Source organism: Cottoperca gobio, chromosome 2, assembly GCF_900634415.1.
Source record: "Cottoperca gobio chromosome 2, fCotGob3.1, whole genome shotgun sequence".
Classification (NCBI taxonomy): domain Eukaryota; kingdom Metazoa; phylum Chordata; class Actinopteri; order Perciformes; family Bovichtidae; genus Cottoperca; species Cottoperca gobio.
In genome coordinates, this window is record NC_041356.1 from 9,650,434 (window position 1) to 9,668,562 (window position 18,129).

An 18,129-nucleotide genomic window follows, 5' to 3' on the forward strand; every position below is an offset into this window, starting at 1 on the left:
TATTGTGTCCCCTGAAAGCCCATTTGACAAGTCAAATCAGTTTTATTTATACAGCCCAATATCACAAATTTGCCTCAAGGGGCTTTACAATCTGTACAGAATACGACACCTTCTATCCGTGGCTGATTGTAAGAAACACACCTGTTGACAAGCATGACGTGAATGTGTCAGAGCAGCAGGCAGTCTTTATTTTTAGTTGGGCATTCTGTTACCACTTTATTTCCAATTCTTTCAGTCAAATATCTTATCTTATGATATCTTATGATGGGTTCAGGTTAGTGTGCAAAATAAACATTGTGTCCACTGGACAAATGGTGCTAATGTTGTACCCCGGTTCAGGGTGATCTGTTTCAGATCAAGTCCCAACATCGAATTGCATTTTTTTTGTGTCTGTGGCTTGTAGAAATTATGACACTTGACAAATATATGATCTCTCCCTTTCCACCTTTGACACTGGGCCGTGCAGTCAGCTGTGTCGGGCCACTTGCTGATACTGTGTATTGTTACCGCACAGTTCCGCAGCTACTGTGGATTTATTTTGCGCCGTGGACACATGCCACAGTTGTAGTCTCTGCCTTGCTCTGCTTGACCGGGCCAATCTCAGAATCCAGGAGAATGAAGCTGCTGAGCGAGGACTGGGTGTGGTGTTAGATGATATTGCTGGTCTAATCCTCTCCGACCTCTCTACAGTGGAAGGTGCTCCTTCTGCTCTTTGTTGTAAGACGTCAGAAAGGACTGGAATGAAACAGGAGACAATAAATAATAGAAATCTCTGATGAATGCCTTGGGTTTATGTTCCCATGTAATCACTTCTTTTTAATGCTCATGGGCTTAATGAAAAACCCCTGGTCATTGTGCATCCAGATTATTATCTTATATGACACTATTACTAAAAGCAAAGGGAAATTCAGTGTGTTTACGGCTCCAGGACTTGTTTTCCAACTGTATCACCTCGCTAAGAAATATTGAGACGGGCAGAAATGTGTCCCTTGGCATGCTATTACTCATCTGGTAACCTGGCAGCAGTGTTAGTGTACAGGATAAGGCTGAAGCATTATTCATAGTGCCATGGATGCTTTTCTAACACACTGGCTAATGAAGCTCTCTAACTGAAAGCCTCTCATTTAATTATTCTGAAACCAGTTTTCTACTTGCTCATAATTTGGAGGCTTGCGGCCGAATGTTTATTGTTAGCATAGGCAATGCCCAATAAACACTATATAAAGACCATCGAAAACAGGCTGTAAGAAGAACTTCAGTGGTATTAAAATAAACCTTTCCAGAACGTCATACTGGCATAACAGGAAAATCAAATCGCATCTAAGTGCAGTATGAAAGCTTCAGAAGCTGAACGCACGCATTATCCTCCGCCAAAGGTTTATATAGTCTTAACTGGGATCGATGGACCAATAGTATTTCTTTAACCCACAAATGTAATAATGCATTCCTTACATTTCCGTACATTTCAAACTTATGTTTATGTTGGACAAACAATTTGTGGACTGTGAAAACCAAATGTTTCTTTCTTATCTTGGTAAGAGTGCTCTCAACCACCACGAGTAAACATTGGTGAGTCCCAGAAATCAATGGGTACTAACAAAAAGAGTACATTTGTTCGTATATTGCTTCCTGCTTGAGATTCAATGTGGATCCTCCTTTGTGTTCTTATTTCTATCCACACGGCTGCTCCTGATTGTAAATGCATTGAAAGAAATGAAGCCAATTATTCTTTCCTATCGTAAAGCATTAGCTAAGATAATAAGCAGGCCTGGTGAATCTCTCTGATGTACAGCCTGAAGTCAGTGGGCACAGACCTATGTGCCAGAGGTAAACAGAGGGGGGCATTAACTCTGGGCTCACCCCTTCTTTCTAATTATGTTCAGCCCAATAGCTTGGCAAGGCCGACGCTCCAAAGCTTTCCGTTTGGTTTCTTCCCAGTCTCACTGCGCTGCTCTCAGTGCTTCTGCTCGTCCAAATCAGACAAATGCCCTGGCGTTTCTCTTCACATGAATCAGGCTGGTGTGCTCTGCCAGGCCTCGTTGTGCCCTTGCCAATCTCTGTGACGTGATGAAAACTGGCGTGTCAAATGCATCACGGCGAGGGAAAATGTGGCGCTTCTATGTGATAGACAAGCTGCAATTATCATCATCTGATGAAAGCACTCTGGATCACTTTGGCGCTCGTATAAAGCCAATGCACCGATGATATAACATACTATGAGTTTGATGATTATGACAGAGCTCTTTGCTGCAGACTAATGCTTGTTGTACTGTATGCAGCAGTTACATCAACTCAAAACAACGTAACCTTTCTCTGCAAATGTCATTACAATTGCTGCCGGTTACAGTATCAGACAAATACCACCAGAAATATGGCCAAAGAAAATGCCACGCCATAACATTTTGAATGTATGCCCCATCCGGCTGATTACTGTTAGCTGTGTCCTATGCAGATAAATGCCCATGGAAAGAAAAGATGCCCTCAGGCACAGAAATGCAAAGACCCAAATTAAACAACAAGGTCACTGGCAAAGTCGCTGCGGCACAAGTTTTACATTTAAATAAGCCTCAAGCTGACTGCCTGAAATCCAAAGATATGTAGTAGTGGGAGATGAAAAGTCAGATACAGATGGACCTTCAACTGGGAGCAGCCAGGGGCCAGTTGGAAGTAGCTGCTAATGCTGGCATTACTTTCCTGATGTTGAATGCTCCTTTCGAAAACGTCCCTGTCAGCGCCTGCTTAAATGAGTCTGAGTGTTGAGCAGACATTTCTTTCTGTGTGGATATCTTGTGGTTGGATATGTTGAGGTATGTGACTTGGGCTTTCAGCCGTATTGATTTTTCCCCCTGTGAATTTCATGCAGAATTTGGGTCAGATCTGTGATTCTTTATTGATGTAGACACATCTCTGCCTCTTATTTTACTCTCCTATCCACAGTTAAATAATGAACCCTAAAGCACATGACGAGTTTTATTTATTCCCTTTTTCAGCAATAATCTAATTAACATTCTTACTTGCAGATTTGAAGAAGACCCTTGCAGTGCTGCTGGATAACATCATGCTTAGGCTGGGCAAGCTAGAGTCCAAAGTGGAAAACATCTACAACGGCACGGGGGGCAACCTGACCAACGGCACCAGCACTATCACACCCAGCGCCACAAACTCAGAAAAGGTCAACGTGGCAGGTGTGTATTGCATTTTGAAAAGTCTGTGTGTATGTTGTGGTGAGGTAGCTACAGAAGGAAAGCTGAAAGGAGATTTGTATTAAGTTTTCCATAGAGGGCGAAATCTGGCCAGATTTACTCATCCTATCAGAATAAGTTGGCTTCAGAAAGTCATTCTTCGCATTAACTGTGACTCATGTATGGGCAGCTTTTATACAGTTTCCCCATCCAAAGAAACCCTGTTCTTTATTAAAGTGCGTTGTAAACATATAGTAGCTGAGACCAATTAAAGAAATGAGGATAAGCTGATCGTGGCTGTTTTCTATGACCCTCGTTTTCCCATAGTGAAAAACATTGCCGAGGCATACAACCAGCTCACCTCTGCCAGCACTGCACAGTGCACACCAGGCACTTTATAAGACCAGACCGCATCCTTGGACATAATTCAAATACGGCCTCCGTTCACGCTGCATGACCCTTTTATTAGTTTTCATTGATTTTCCTGCCAGCTTTCAGATGATGAATTCAGCCCAGTAGAGAGAGCGAGGTGTTGGTTTTTCTGGGATCCTGGGACCTGCTCTCAGTTGTTTGCGCAGCATTAAACAGTAGGAATGTGGAATCTGGGCTCTGAGGCAATATATGCAGAATTGGATTGCACTGATTGAGTTGTACAAAGTCACATTTGAATAGATTTAATCTTAATGACAGCGGCTGCACTGCCAACCTTTATCAAATGTTGATGCTGCCTGACATGAGCATGTGAAAGTTATATTTATCAAGACAATTGATGTCATAGACGACTGTCGTGATGGAAATCTGACTTCCTCCTTTCTGTGTTTTCAAATGCTTTTCATGTTAAGGGCAAACCACATCCACATCCTTTCGCAGTGTGCAACATCTTGTTCAGTGTCTATGTGAACTGAATATATTTGGCCTTTGGAGTTTTCATCGAATAAAAGAAGATATCTGAAGATGTCACCTTGGAAACGGTGATTGGCAACAATAGAACAATCAAATGGGTAAATAGTTAGACTCTAATTGTAGAAAGTGATTTTGGCAGCCGAGCCTCCTGTACAAGTGCACACGCCGTCTCTTCAGGCAGTTGGTTTTCTGTCTGGTCTTAATCCGGCCATTGTGGACACTAGAGAGGAGACACTAATCTCACACCATTGTTGAGACAGACTTGGCTTCATCTATGGTTGTGGAGAGATTGTACCTGGACCTGTGACACATATCAATAAACCTGCAGTGTTCACTTAAAACCTCCAGCAGTACCCTTGAGAGACAACATTTGGATGCTGAATGCAGGTCAACCTGACAAAGCGGCAACTACATCTCTCTTGGCAACAAACCTAAAGGGCCCACCACTCCATTGGAGCATGTCTCCTGTCTTGGAGTGGGTGGCAAGCAGTGCTACTGCCAACTCCTCCAGTGCTCCTCCCTAACTGCAAGGCAATTACACAGATAAGAATCTGGACAGCCACGCCTGGCTTTCAGAGAGACCTCTATCAAGATGGAGCTGAGCAGCAGCCCTGGGAATTAGGCTGCAACAGATCACAAAACTCACGGTTCGGATTGTATCCTGGTTTTGAGTCACGGATTGGATAATTTATCGTATACAAGTGTCGAGACTAATCTTTTCACCACCGTACAGAAAAATAATTTCACCCGCCCCGAAGTCATTGTTAACCACCAAAAACTAAATGCCATCCTTTTACTATATAATTGTCATCTATAGTGGCTATTGGCATTTATAGTTGTAATTATGTATTAAAAGCGGCTTACAGCTAGTGTTAGGGAAGTTAAACAGGTCTTAATTACCTTTCTATATTGCTGTGAAAATGCCTTCTTCAAACAACTGTATATATTTTAAAACATGCATTTAATATCCTAAGATTGTTAACGTCGTATTACAGTCTAGTTAATCATTTCATCACAAACTCCTCAACAAAACTTCCTTCTGAGCCTCGTGACGTGTGATCAATGTAGCAGCTACTGCAAGTCCAACTTTCCCTTTTGCTTCTTACTGCTGCAGTTGTGATCTACCAGCTGGGTACACATTGTGGACCACAGCGTCTTCCTTGTGTAAGTCATCCCACAGAAATGTGGCCCGCTCGTATTGCTTACAGTCACATTCCATTGTGTGTGTGTGTGTGTGTGTGTGTGTGTGTGTGTGTGTGTGTGTGTGTGTGTGTGTGTGTGTGTGTGTGTGTGTGTGTGTGTGTGTGTGTGTGTGTGTGTGTGTGTGTGTGTGTGTGTGTGTGTGTGTGTGTGTGTGTGTGTGTGCTATAAAAACGACATTGACGCTTTTATTTGCTGCAATGCAAGCTCTGTCTATGCTCAGGAATAGCTTCGGCCTTGTTTGCTGTTGCGTTTAGCCAAGGACAACAGGCACCGAAGCCCCTTATAGGATCAAAACAAGTCGATCTGGCCTCGGTTGCTACTTAGCAGGAGGCAGATGAGGCTCGGTCCAACAGCAGTCTGTGACGCCTTGTCTTGCCATGTCTCGCTGATGTGGCTAATCAACCTCCCCAGCAGTGTTTCATGTGGGAGCCGGCCATGGCGTAATGTAATCTCTTCCTACACACACACACACACACACACACACCCAGGCGTGGAGAAAGATGTAATAAATGGTCAGGTGGGGCTTTGCAGCCAAATTACCGACCCTCGTTGTCCGTTTTGTTCTCTCTACGATATATTCCTCCACCCCAGTGTTTAAAGTTCTCAATGTCCTTTTACAGCTCAGCCACCCTGCCAGTGACATTTGGCTGATTTGTAGCGTCCTGCTGTCTTTGTGACACAGTTTTGCTTTTTCGGGAGATCGAGACCTGTGCTTTTACAGCTCCGGGCATCTTCGCTGCTTTGTCTCTTTAGCTATTGATCCGCTTGCATCTCTGTTTCACATACACAGTGAAAGATGAGATCCAAGGTCTCCTTGTCAACAAAGGATAGAGACGAGGACAGGGTTTCTGCTGGCGATTTCACGTGTCCTTGTTACCTCATGATTTCATTCATACCTGCACTTTAGTTCCCCCTTTTAAACACTCAGCTGATGTCTTTTACAGTATCCAAGGAGAGCCGAAATATTTCAGTGTTACACTCAAGGATGCTTCTCAAGGAATCAAATACAACTTCTGTTTTAATACTGGAAACATCTTGTGGGACTCTCTTAGAGTTAGGGCAGAATCTGTGGTCTCTATTATGTTCTCAGAGGCCTGTTTACTTCCTCGATCTATAGATCAATACTAATAAAGTACACAAACCCACTCAGTGCAAATACGCTGCTGAGAGATTCTGTCCACTCCCACACAATTTCAAACACTCACATGAATCCTGACATTCAGCACCCTACAATTTGAATTCCAAAGCAGCAAAATTGAAAGCCGAAATCATTAGTTTTGCAGCGGCGATGATTTATACTTTGTATTATTGTATTTTCTCCTCTGTTCACCATGAAGTTTCTGTACTGCAGGCTGCAGCAACACACTACTGCAAATACACCAAGTTCTTGAAGGAAAAAGTTCATTAGAGATCTTTTTTCCTGTCCTGGGTGATTTGCATTAGAGGTCACTTGATACAGTGTAATGACTGTAAACAGGAAATGTTATCTAATTAATTCCCTCACTGTTTACTGTTAGTCCCTTGTGTGTGTGAAGAGAAGGGTGGACTTCGCCACTAATAATCATAATCATCGGTAATCATATAATTTTAAGTGAGTTAAAACTTAGAGTGATACAGAAATGGGAGCGACCAGACCTGAATCATGATGCCTTTGATGTGGAGAGGCAGTGTTTCTCAGCTCCTCTTGACGGGACCGTGTAGAGAGGACCGAGCCTCTCCAGACCGAGAGACAACACGCACAGACAGGCTCTTCCACTGCGATTGTTACAGTGTGTGTATGTGATGTTTTAATTTGCGTATCCTTTGCGGAAAAGCAAGCCGCATACACACAACTGTTAAAAAGTGCCTGTGTCTTGTATGCATCTCTCTTTTGCAGGTCTCGAGAGATCCCTCCCATATGGAGTGCATCAGATCTTCTTATAGCAGTGTTGTAAACAAACAGCAAGAAGCTGCTTTGCTTTCGTTAGCTTTGCTGCCTGTCACTGCGTTAGAGCCTGGGAATGCTTCCTGAGGCGTTGTTGACAGCTCGTGGGATCGACACAGTTATCTTGGTGTATGTGGTGCGCTCCTTCTTTCACATGTTGATGCTTAAAGCGCACTCCTTACACATCTCCTGGAAGTCAAATATAATAGAAAATGTCCTCAAACCTCCAAAAAATGTTGGCACGATAATTTAAATATATACAACATATTTTAAATATTACTCCATAGCCATGTTATGCTCTTTTGTTTTTCATGTAGACGGGAAGGTACCGTATTTTCCGCACTATAAGGCGCACTTAAAAGCCTTTAATTTTCTCAAAAAGCGACAGTGCGCCTTATAATCCGGAGCGCTTTATATATGGATTAATTCTGGTTGTGTTTACTGATCTCGAAGCGATTTTGTGTACGGCGCTCTGTCAAAATGTTTTAGTACGACTTTTGTAAACTACAAAGCCGCACTGTGCTGCCTATTTCTATGTTTATAGAGTTGGGACATGTTTTTTGACTCAGAGTGAGCACTCCTTGGTTTGTTGGTTTGCTGGGGGCGTGTCAGAGTGAGCGCTTCTGCTTTGCGAGGATCTTTGTTTACGGAGCTGCGAGATCAACACGTGGAGCAGAGACGCTAAAAAACTGTGTTTGTGTCTGTGATGCTTGAGCCTTGGAAACTATTTGTCTTTTTACGAAGTAAAATAAGAACAGTAAAGTCAAGAAAGCAAACCTTGCATCTTTATTGGAGGACTTTTGCATGTTAGCTAACTGTCTAGCTACGCATAGGGATACGCGCTGTACTTGCATAACACGCACCGCTTGCAGCATTACGGCTACCGTAGTCAGGAGCGTCGCGGAGTAATACATACTGTGCTTCACCATAATATTACAGTGTGTGTGTATAAGGACCCCAAAATGGCACCTGTCAAGAGACACGCTTACGACGCGGACTTCAAACTCAAGGCTATCAGTCACGCAGTAGAACATGGGAATAGAGAGAATTCAACATTAATAAATCAATGGTACGGAAGTGGAGGAAGCAAGAAGATGACGTTTGATTTGGCGGTATCAGACTGTTTTTTTTACGTGTTACAACTGAACAAGGTTGGGAGTTATTGTGAATACGCTCATTAACGTTTGAACAATGTTGAGTTATTGTGAACACGTTTAATAAAGTTTGACTGACTGACTTATCTGACTGTTTTGTTTCGCTTAATGCGCCTTATAGTCCGGTGCGCTTTATATATGAAAACAGATCGAAAATAGACCATTCATTGACAGTGCGCCTTATAATCCAGTGCGCTCTATAGTGCGGAAGATACGGTATACTGAGAATCCTCAGTATTTCCAGCAGCTCCCTCCTTCATACAGTTAGTTCATACCAGAGATACCAGTGTGATTACAGCCGCTGTTGGACACTGAGCAGACTCACTTGGATTTAAGTAGTCAGTCACAGTTCAATTGTTTAATGTCTTTAACTAGGTTTCCGTACTTGTCTGAGTATTTCTAATGTTTTGTATTGTAGAGCAAGAGCTAGTGCAACAGAAAATGCTGTTCAAATGTGGAGATTTTCCTGCTTTTCTCTTTTTTATATCATATTTAACTGAATGTCTTTGGGTTTTGAACTGACAAAACAAGACATTTAAAGACATCCCCTTGGAGCCCGAGCAGCAACTTAAGCCCATCCGTAATGCACACGTCTATGGGACCTTTAAAATATTAAATAAACATTGTCATTGTCTGTTCCAAGGAGAGTCTGGTGGAAGAGCACTTTTCAAATTAAAAGAAGTGCCTCCCACCATGGCATATGTCAAATTTGAAAAGTAATTTATTTCCCTAGAATTAATTATTCAGGAGCTCTAATGCTGATTCTTCCAGAGGTGGTCGTCAGTAAAAAGTGACTTCGGCTCCAGATTCATTTCCCTTCTGTCTTTTTAAGGGAGGGACTTCTGAAGGGATCTGTTTAGTCTATCATTGGACTGAGTAGATTGTCAGCTTTGACACTGCAGTGTTTTCCACTGAAGCAAAGGGTAACCGCTGGCTGTAGCACAACAGGAAATACATGAAAGCTTTTTGCTAATCATCTGTAAATCAATTTGAAAAAGTCAAATCAGAAGTCAGTTGAAGCCACTCCTGGAAAACGCGCACACACACACACACACACACACACACACATATAGATAGATAGATAGATAGATAGATAGATAGATAGATAGATAGATAGATAGATAGATAGATAGATAGATAGATAGATAGACAGACAGACAGACACACACCCCCCTTCATCCACACAAACACATCTCTCTATGCGCTCCTTTCCCTACAGGCAGGCTCGTCCCTCTTGAGGTTGCTGCTGCTTGAGGAAGAAGGGGTGGGATGGGAAGAACATCTGAGTCTAACACACCATTGGCTGGGACACGTGCACCCCACTTTTCACTTTTGTTTCCCCTCCCTTAGTTCAATTCAGTGACTGTTTTGCAGGCTCTCCACTGTTTAGGGAATTTCAGAGATGCAGTTTCAGGGGGGGTTTTCGGGCATGGAAAGTAGGGTTTGTTTCACTGGTGCAAAGAATTTAAATCCACAGTATTGCCAAAAGCAAAGAAAAAAAGAATATATACTATTCTTTCCCGCGTTCTCCCTTTATTATTGCCCTCTCTCCTTGCGCTCTGCTTCTGTTTCTGTGCTGCACTCCATCTCCCTAGGCATCGTCTTTCCTCCATTGTCTCCTCCTCTTTCATGCCAGCATTGTTTTGTCGTGCTGGTTAAAGCCACAGTCCTGTAGGAATATAATCTGCATTGCCTCCTTCTACCAAATATCAGCTGTTTCCCCAGGCATTTTTTTAAAATCCACATGTGCACATAATATACACAAACAGCCTCATCGTACATTCATTCAGCTAATTGTTCTGCAGGCATGATCCAAATCCTAGGATAGAGCAGCAGATGCAGGCACACTTAAACTGAGAGTAGGATGCACACTGTACAGGGAGCTAAAAACTGATAGCGAGATAATTCTTTTGCTTCTGCATTATGCAGTTCTGGCTCTCAAGCTGCTTCTCTGATGACAACACACCACTGCGGTGTCGGTGAGTTAAACTTAAGCACGCTGAACATTTAGTCACTTCACTGTTTACAGGAAATGCATATGTCTGGCAGCGGACCGAAAATGTTTTCTTAATTTAAGCCTTTCAGAGGAAATGGAACATCTCTACGAAACCTTCTATGTGGCCGTTTTTACTTCAGAAAAGATGCAGACAGTTCTCGGTTTCATTTAAAGTCCCTCCTATCACAACAACAACAGAGACCAGTGTGTCCCACGGCTAAGATTTCCACCTTTTGTCCAAATCAACAGCGGAACATTAGTCAAAGCTCTGCAGAGATTAGAGCTAAGCAAGGTTTTCTGGCTGCCTCTTGTCCTTGCGCCACTCTTGGTGCAAAATCTGAATCTTCCTCTTGGATATTTTCAGAGAGAACATTGGGCCGATCAGATTGCCCGGGAACAAAAGAGGGATTGATTACAGCCAGACGCTGTGCTCTTTTGCAGAAGAGGAAGGGAGAGAAAGAGGAAACTCGACGTAGGCTAGAGAGCGGGGTTACATGAGGAAATCTGGATTTGTTTTTTTGCCTCAAGGATTTCACTGTAGAACACTTTTGTGGACCGGAGCATGTGAGACTTGTGTTTTGACCAGCTCCAAACACGTGCCCCTCACACTGGGAAGCACCCTTTGACTGGTGTGTGCCTTCAGGGGCCTAGATGAGTGCTTCATCTGACGTGTACAGTGAAACCTATGTAGTATGAGAGTTGGTGTTGTGTATTGTTTGTTGATTAAGACTCAGCTTACATTTGGCCACATGTCAATTTCCTCTTCCTCTTCTGCTCCGGTGTACAGTACCTGTTCCAAAGCCGGTTCAGTTTCTTAAACTACGAGGCTTGGAAATCATAATAAAATATATTTCTAAACTAAACTTGCCTGAGAATCACCATGTTTTCAAGTTTTCTTCAGTATCAAACTAATCCAGTAATAGTTGTCTGTACATCTGCGGGTACTCTGTTAACAGGAAGTGCTGATACTTAATTCTGCATTCTTTTAATGTTGCCAAAATATAAACAAATGGAGGCTACACAGTGTAACTCACTGACTACATTGGGACATTATACTTATACTGTAGTCATAGGAAATATTAGCAATGCAATCGAGACTGTCTGTCTTTTCCTTTCTGCTCTGTTAACAGGAACAAACTAGCTTTTAACTTGTTTTATTCATAATAGTTTGATTATGTAAGAAAAAAAGCACCTAAATGTCACTCTGGAAAATAATACTTCATGTGTTCACATGGCTGGATAGGAAAAGCTGATAACTTGATACATGTTATGCAGGATTGTTGGACTCCTCTCCACCTGCACAGCTGTTGATGCAGCGTTCATCAGCCAGCCTGTCTAATGTCTAATTGATGAGCTGCTGCAGAGATTCACACACTGATACCTCTGCTTCTTCTTGCAAAGTGCATCTTTGAATCACGTGTATTCATTGCTGAAGTGTTTTTGTTATGAAAACGCCAAAAGATTTAGTCAGGTTCACACTTATTTTGTATCCACTGACTAAACTGAGTCATTGGCGCTGGTTCTTGGCCGATGTCCTGTTATTTGAGCGAAGGGTTTTAGTGTAGTGTGCCTGAAAATCAAATCAATGAGAGTGAGAGAGATGGGCGGGAAAAGAGAGCGAGAGAAGAACACAAGAGCAAGAATAACATAAACCAGATGTCCTCAATCCAACTCCTGGAGTTGTCAAATTTCACATTACCTCATGGACTTGGACACACACACAGGGAAGGGAGAACGGTAAATAGCCTTGTGTGTAATATCACTTATTGTTCAGAGATTATACTATACTTAAGAGCGATCGAATGACCAACACTGTGTGCTGGGAACTGGCTAATGGTGACGACTGTGAGATGCTCTTTGAATGATCTCATCTGTTTTCTTCCTCCAGCTCTCTGTACAGTTTCATAATGCGTCTTTTACCGCCATTGTTGTTACTTTTATCTATATCATTTTGCCATGGTGGGGTTTTTAACTTATACAAATTAACGTGTGCTTTTTGAACTGTTGTTAATAATAATATTCAAAGAAAGTTTGTTGTTTTATTTCAATGTACCGTTTGTGTTGTGTTTGCACAACAGAGGTGTTGCTTGGTGCTTCTCTTATCTCCTCACTTATGCGCCTCACTTAAGCGTATCAGTCACACCTCCCACCCCTATTCATTGTCACTGTCTGAATGAAATGTGGAGCTTTTTTCGGTGTGCTGAAGGTGTACCTGCGAAAAGAGATGCCGAGATTAATCGGTGTTGCCATTCCTACGTTTACAAAACCTCACAGTTTCTCTTAACCTGTCAATCATTTATGGTGGCTTAATTATTGCAATGTTGCCCTGTCAAAACAAAACTTGGCAGTCACGTTGTTTATGTGTGAAGTGAAGTCTCTCGCGACTCACATAACGTGTGTGTGTGTGTGTGTGTGTGTGTGTGTGTGTGTGTTTGTTTTGTGTGTGAAAGTCGTACCACTTACCTGAAGTGTTGAGAACAAAAGATGTAAAAATGTCAAAGGGACAAATCTACAGTTTACAGTTTATGTTAATTTTTACTTTTTAACTCTCTTTCTTATATATAATAGTTCAATTTAATTTAATTCCTTGATTAATAATCATGAAAACCGTGAACCCCTGATATTTCTTATGACAATAATCCTCAATAACATCAAGACCAGTGAATTGTCCTGGTCAGTAAAGTCTCTGTGACGCTCTGCCAGGGTGTGTTACTTCAGCCACGTCTTCCTCGTCTTAATGCATAGCAGCTAGTTATAGGACACTTTGTCCAAATTGAATGTGAATGCATACGAAGTGGAAAAGGAAGATAAAGGGTTGGATTGATATCCGTCCTTGTTTAGGTCGAGGTGAACAACTAGGAACTTTGAAACGGCGCCACCTCTGCTGTGTTTGATTATGAAGGGAGCTATATTTAGTCGCTCCTTGGCAGTAGCTTCTTCTGCTTGATTAAAGCTAGAAGAAGATTTGCCTGGTGGCTTTGTCACTCGCTGGCTGAATGACAGAATGAATGACAGGATGCCTGGCTGGTTGTTTGGTGGACTGACTGGGCGTCTGAAGGATGAGAGAACTTCTTGCATGCTGCATGAGACAGCCACTTCACCAAACAACAAATCACGAGTCAGGTTTCTTTCAGGTCACTTTCAGCACAAAGAGATTGAGGACACAAAGGCAATAGACGATGAGTTAAGGGTTTGAATTTCAGAAAAGGAGCTACAGTATGTGTGCGTGGATTTGACTGTGAAAGGGATGTACCAAGGGATGTTATGACACATTGAAATAACAGCTGTATCCACATGCTACTTGATCCACTGGAGGTCCTGGTAAAAAGTGTTAGGTTTATAATCTTAAATTATTGATATGATATGAAATGAGACTGAAACTGATGTAACACGACCCGTTGGAGAAAGTAGGTATCAATCTGTCGGAGTTGTTGGACTACAGCAACGCTGCTCGGGACATCTCTAGAGCAAAACTTCAATCCTCAGCCCGTGGAAACAACAAGAAGCCTTTATTGTGTTCATCTTGTGACTGGCTGAATCCATCAGGAATGGCTCTCTGGCCTCTCACCGCTTTCCTCTTTGAACCATTTAGGATTAAAAACACATTAATCTCCAGGAGTGTGGGGTGTGCCACTTAAAATTAATGGAGCAATAACACTTGTTCTTTGTTACTCATTTCAAATGGGTAATCTCAGTTGACTTTTAAAGATGTAGATATCAGATATCATGTAAATGCATGCTGTTAACAGCTCTCAGTATCAGCTGTCCATTGTTTATTGACAGGAAGACACAGGCCTCACCATATTTAAATGTCAAGATGATGCAGTGGCATTTTATTTTGTAACAAAACATCTTAGGGGAGGCGTTCACTAGCGTTTGATATGCTTACCAGATAACAACAGTATTGCAGTTTGGCTAACTCAAAGCATTAAGGTTGATCATTTTCTCGCATTGTAGCACTGTGGCTCAGACTCTGAAACAACCACACGTAGACTCAAAGTCCTACAGATCTTCTCCTTCCTGAGATATTGATTGAAGCAGTAAATGAGCCTTGTGTTGGTGGCTTTCCATTAGGGCTGTGAATCTTTCAGTGTCTTAACGATTCGATTCAAAACTATTACTGATTCAAAATCGGCAAATTATGGCATGAAAGCAAAGTGTGTATAAGGTTATGAAGTTTTGACTTACTGAGCCTGTTAGCATAAATATAATTGGTCGGCAGAAACTCGCCAATTTCAAGAGAAGTATCTTGATTTCCCCCCCCACCTTTACGTAGCATCTAACTGGTGATGTTTTTAGTTGTGGTACTGTTGCATGTCATCCCCTTTCTTTTATATCTCCTTCTTCCTGATACTCACAGCTGAGGGAGCGAGCCAGAGAGTGTCAAATAAATATGTTTATCACACTAATCTAGAGCAGCACAGAGAGAAGGGAGAGATAAAGTAAAGTTCACCAGAAGAATATCTGTTTACTGCAGCAGCTTCCGGTGTAAATAAACTGAAATCAACGATGATCTTGAACAAGGAGCCTCTGCTCACTCAGACAGAAGCTTGACCGAGTGCTGGAGACGCCGATTAGCTTCATACACAAACCTCCATAAACACACACATCCTCCTCCGCCTATAACACCACCCACAAACTCATTACAGCAGTCTGGTGTTTTGCTTCTAAGCTTTTATCTATTCACCGCACAGCCTACCCTAATGCATTATTTATATTCTGGCTGTAAAGGTCAGTGGCGATGACGTTAACATCTCTGAATGGGGATATCAAAAAGGTGATTATAGGGAAGGGAAGCCTGCGTGCAAGCCATGAATGTTAATCCTACAGTGATATTGGCTTCCTGGGATATTCAAAGCTCTGCAGCAAGATATCTGAGTGATTCCCTCCCTGTTCTGTTTAATGCAGAAAGCAAAGAGTTTTGAACAAATTGTCCTAAATGTTTCCGAACTTGTGTTTGCAACACTGTGGGCTCTCAGCTGTTTGCTGACACAAATATATTTAAAAGAATATTACCCACATTAACAGAAAAGATCACACACCTCAATTCGCAGCTTGGCAAGATTCAAGTCAGATTTAATGACTCTTTAAACTGGATTCTGAACAGGTTATAATGTCCTTGTTGTTTTTGGAACCAATGTCTCGTAGAGCAACTTCACCTGGTGACACATCCTCAGCAGCCTCACCATGTTGGTTGTCACTTTGGGGGCATATTGGGTTACTTCTCCTATCCTGTGTCATGTGTTTGTACGTCTCCATGTTGTTTACAAGAGGAAACAAGTGATGAAGTTCCAACTGTTCAATCACAGCCTTGCCAAAAAAAAAAAAGATGAGTCATCGAGCAGATGCTATCACCTTTACAAAAACGGCTTTAAAATGCCATGTCATCTAAACTGTCCCGTCTATTGAGCTGAGTGGGAAATTGACACCATGGACCAGCCAAATGACCCTACATCCTGTCCAGGGAATGGCAGAGTTTGCTGCTTATGTACAAGCTACTCTGGCAGGCAGCCACTCAGTATGTTTGAGGGTTTCTTTCTAGTCTAAAGAAAGGTAGTGAGCTGTTGATCAGACATTGCTGTTCAGTCCAAACATGGTGTTGGATATTTAATGTTATCCTTCTATCACAGCTCCTTCTCCTTCTCCATTACTCACTGCAATATTTAAAACTAGAGGGGTCGAAACACAGATTTGTGTTCCTCTCTGTAGGGGAAAGGCATTGTGAACTGCAGACTAGAAGTGTGTGTCTCTAAAATGTTAAAGTTTGCATCGTGTCTGATATGAGGATCATAAGTTATGAAGCTACAGACAGTGAAAGCTTTTAGCAGCTGACTGATTTGACCTTATTGATTTGCCTTTTCTCTTTCTTCCTCCAGACCTCTTAAACGGAGCCCAAGAGAAGTGCGAGCTGCCGCCTTTGGAGGGTTTCCCTCACTGCGAGGGCAAGGTCACGGTGAGTCACACTTACAAACACCTCACTCTCTGTGTCTGTTTTCATACCTGCCAATAGGTCATTTTCAGATAAGTAAATAGGTGGCAAGAAAAAAAGAGCACCACCTACAGTAATACCGACTACATAAACGGAAAAGATGGCATCAAACGCCGACACTTTGTTGACCGACAAAAGCTCTTCTGGGAAGAGCAGACCGAAAACAGCACAAGTATAAACAATGATCTAATTTTACCGCCATAAAAGTCCATGTGAGAAATATTAAACTTCAGGTTTTATTTCACTGTTTCAGGGCGAGCCCACACACTGACACAGGTGCATACACACAAATAAAACACGCACACGCACAGATGTATGCACAATCCAATGTCTCTGTTTTTCTGTGTGTGCTGGTCTCCCTGGAGCTGATAGGGCCCTATCATACACACCATCTGCTCAGCCAGTACCAATCCTCCACTGATACTGTCAGCATTTCCAACTGGGCGCCATGTGATGCCAAAGCCTGGTCCAAACACACACACACACACACACACACACACACACACACACACACGCACACACACACACACAATGCTCACATTTCAGAAAGGCATCAAAATCCACTAAACTCTTGTTGCAAAGCAGTTTTACTATCTGCACACATCCGACAAATCCATTTTCTCACTTTTTAGAGCTCTTAGGCTGCTGTTTAAACAAATGTCGTACAATCTTCATGCCCGCGCCATCCAAGCACCTCATGCCCATCTGCCAGGTCTCCCCTCTGTGTGAACAGCTTTGAAAACTGGATTTTATATCTCCCTGTGTGCCGCTCCCTTAGGTTACTGTATGTCAGCATGCATGATAAACTCCAGCCTGTGAACTAAGCAGGATAGCTGTCAGTCCACATCTTGGCTCAACAGCTCTTCCACTTCGCATGTCATTCCCCACAGTGCCACAGAAATCAGCCTGCTAGGGATCAAATCAGAAGATAGAGGAATATTTTTACCAAATACTGCTGCTCCTTCTTCCTCTACTCTTGTTTTATTCTTATGTATTTTGGAAAAATGATTAAAGATGCATGTTCTCCCTTCTTTTTTTCCACACATTCACACATGAAAGCCATCCTAGAACAACCTCCCTCTTTTCCTGTTGGCCTATGGGCAGTTCCCGGGATGACTTACACATGTATTGGTTGAAAGGGAAATACTCTCTTTTATTTTCAAACCCCAGATCTTCTTTGTGATCCCAACGATTGAAAGCAGAGTTAGTTTTAAGCTAAAATCCTGCTTCTCCATCCCCTGAGTCACAAAAACAGCCTAGATGGGTGACTTGTGATATAGATTTTGCAACTGTGCCTTATGTATTCTCTCAGCATCACAAGCTGCCCACACACCACAGTCGCTGGTAAATTGCAACATGACATTTTTTGTGTCCATTATTAGAAAAAAGCTCTCAATGACGGTTGTTTGGCTGTCATTGTGAATGACAGAGTGGAGTTACTTAACAGCCGCTGGTAAAATAGATTTGCTGCTGTTAACTCACAGTGGGCTCGTATATTTTACTGATATTAAAGTTACAGTGGGCAGAGGGTGGTGATTTGGGTGAGACTGCCTGTGGGGCTCAGATTTAATCTTCCCTTTTCCTCTTTTTCAGTGGATGAAGGAGATGTGGCGCTCAGACTCCTGCTATGGCAACTACGGCGTGGATGGATCCACCTGCTCCTTCTTCATCTACCTCAGCGAGGTGAGCCCTGTGTGTGCGTGCATCGTGTTCATCGTCAAAATTGTGTATTTGTGCCCAAAAAATACTAATTTGGCTGTAATTTCCCACCTTTTTCC

At 42.4% G+C, this 18,129-nt stretch overlaps 1 protein-coding gene across 8 annotated transcripts in view; it reads left to right on the forward strand.

The window, feature by feature from the left end:
• Positions 1-18,129, forward strand: part of mgat5 (alpha-1,6-mannosylglycoprotein 6-beta-N-acetylglucosaminyltransferase) — a 65,640-nt gene that overhangs the window by 12,341 nt on the left and 35,170 nt on the right. For 6 of the 8 annotated variants that reach the window (XR_003833544.1, XR_003833547.1, XM_029450082.1 and 3 more), the window contains 3 exons: positions 3,021-3,185; positions 16,239-16,315; positions 17,945-18,034. Coding sequence is in view for 6 of the 8 variants with exons in the window: in XM_029450082.1 (XP_029305942.1) it covers positions 3,021-3,185; positions 16,239-16,315; positions 17,945-18,034 (332 nt within the window). In the remaining 2 variants the exon portion in view is untranslated. Of the gene's footprint in view, positions 1-3,020; positions 3,186-4,024; positions 4,184-15,782; positions 15,881-16,238; positions 16,316-17,944; positions 18,035-18,129 lie in introns of those variants that run through there. The other 2 variants (XM_029450109.1, XM_029450101.1) reach the window with 2 other exon arrangements.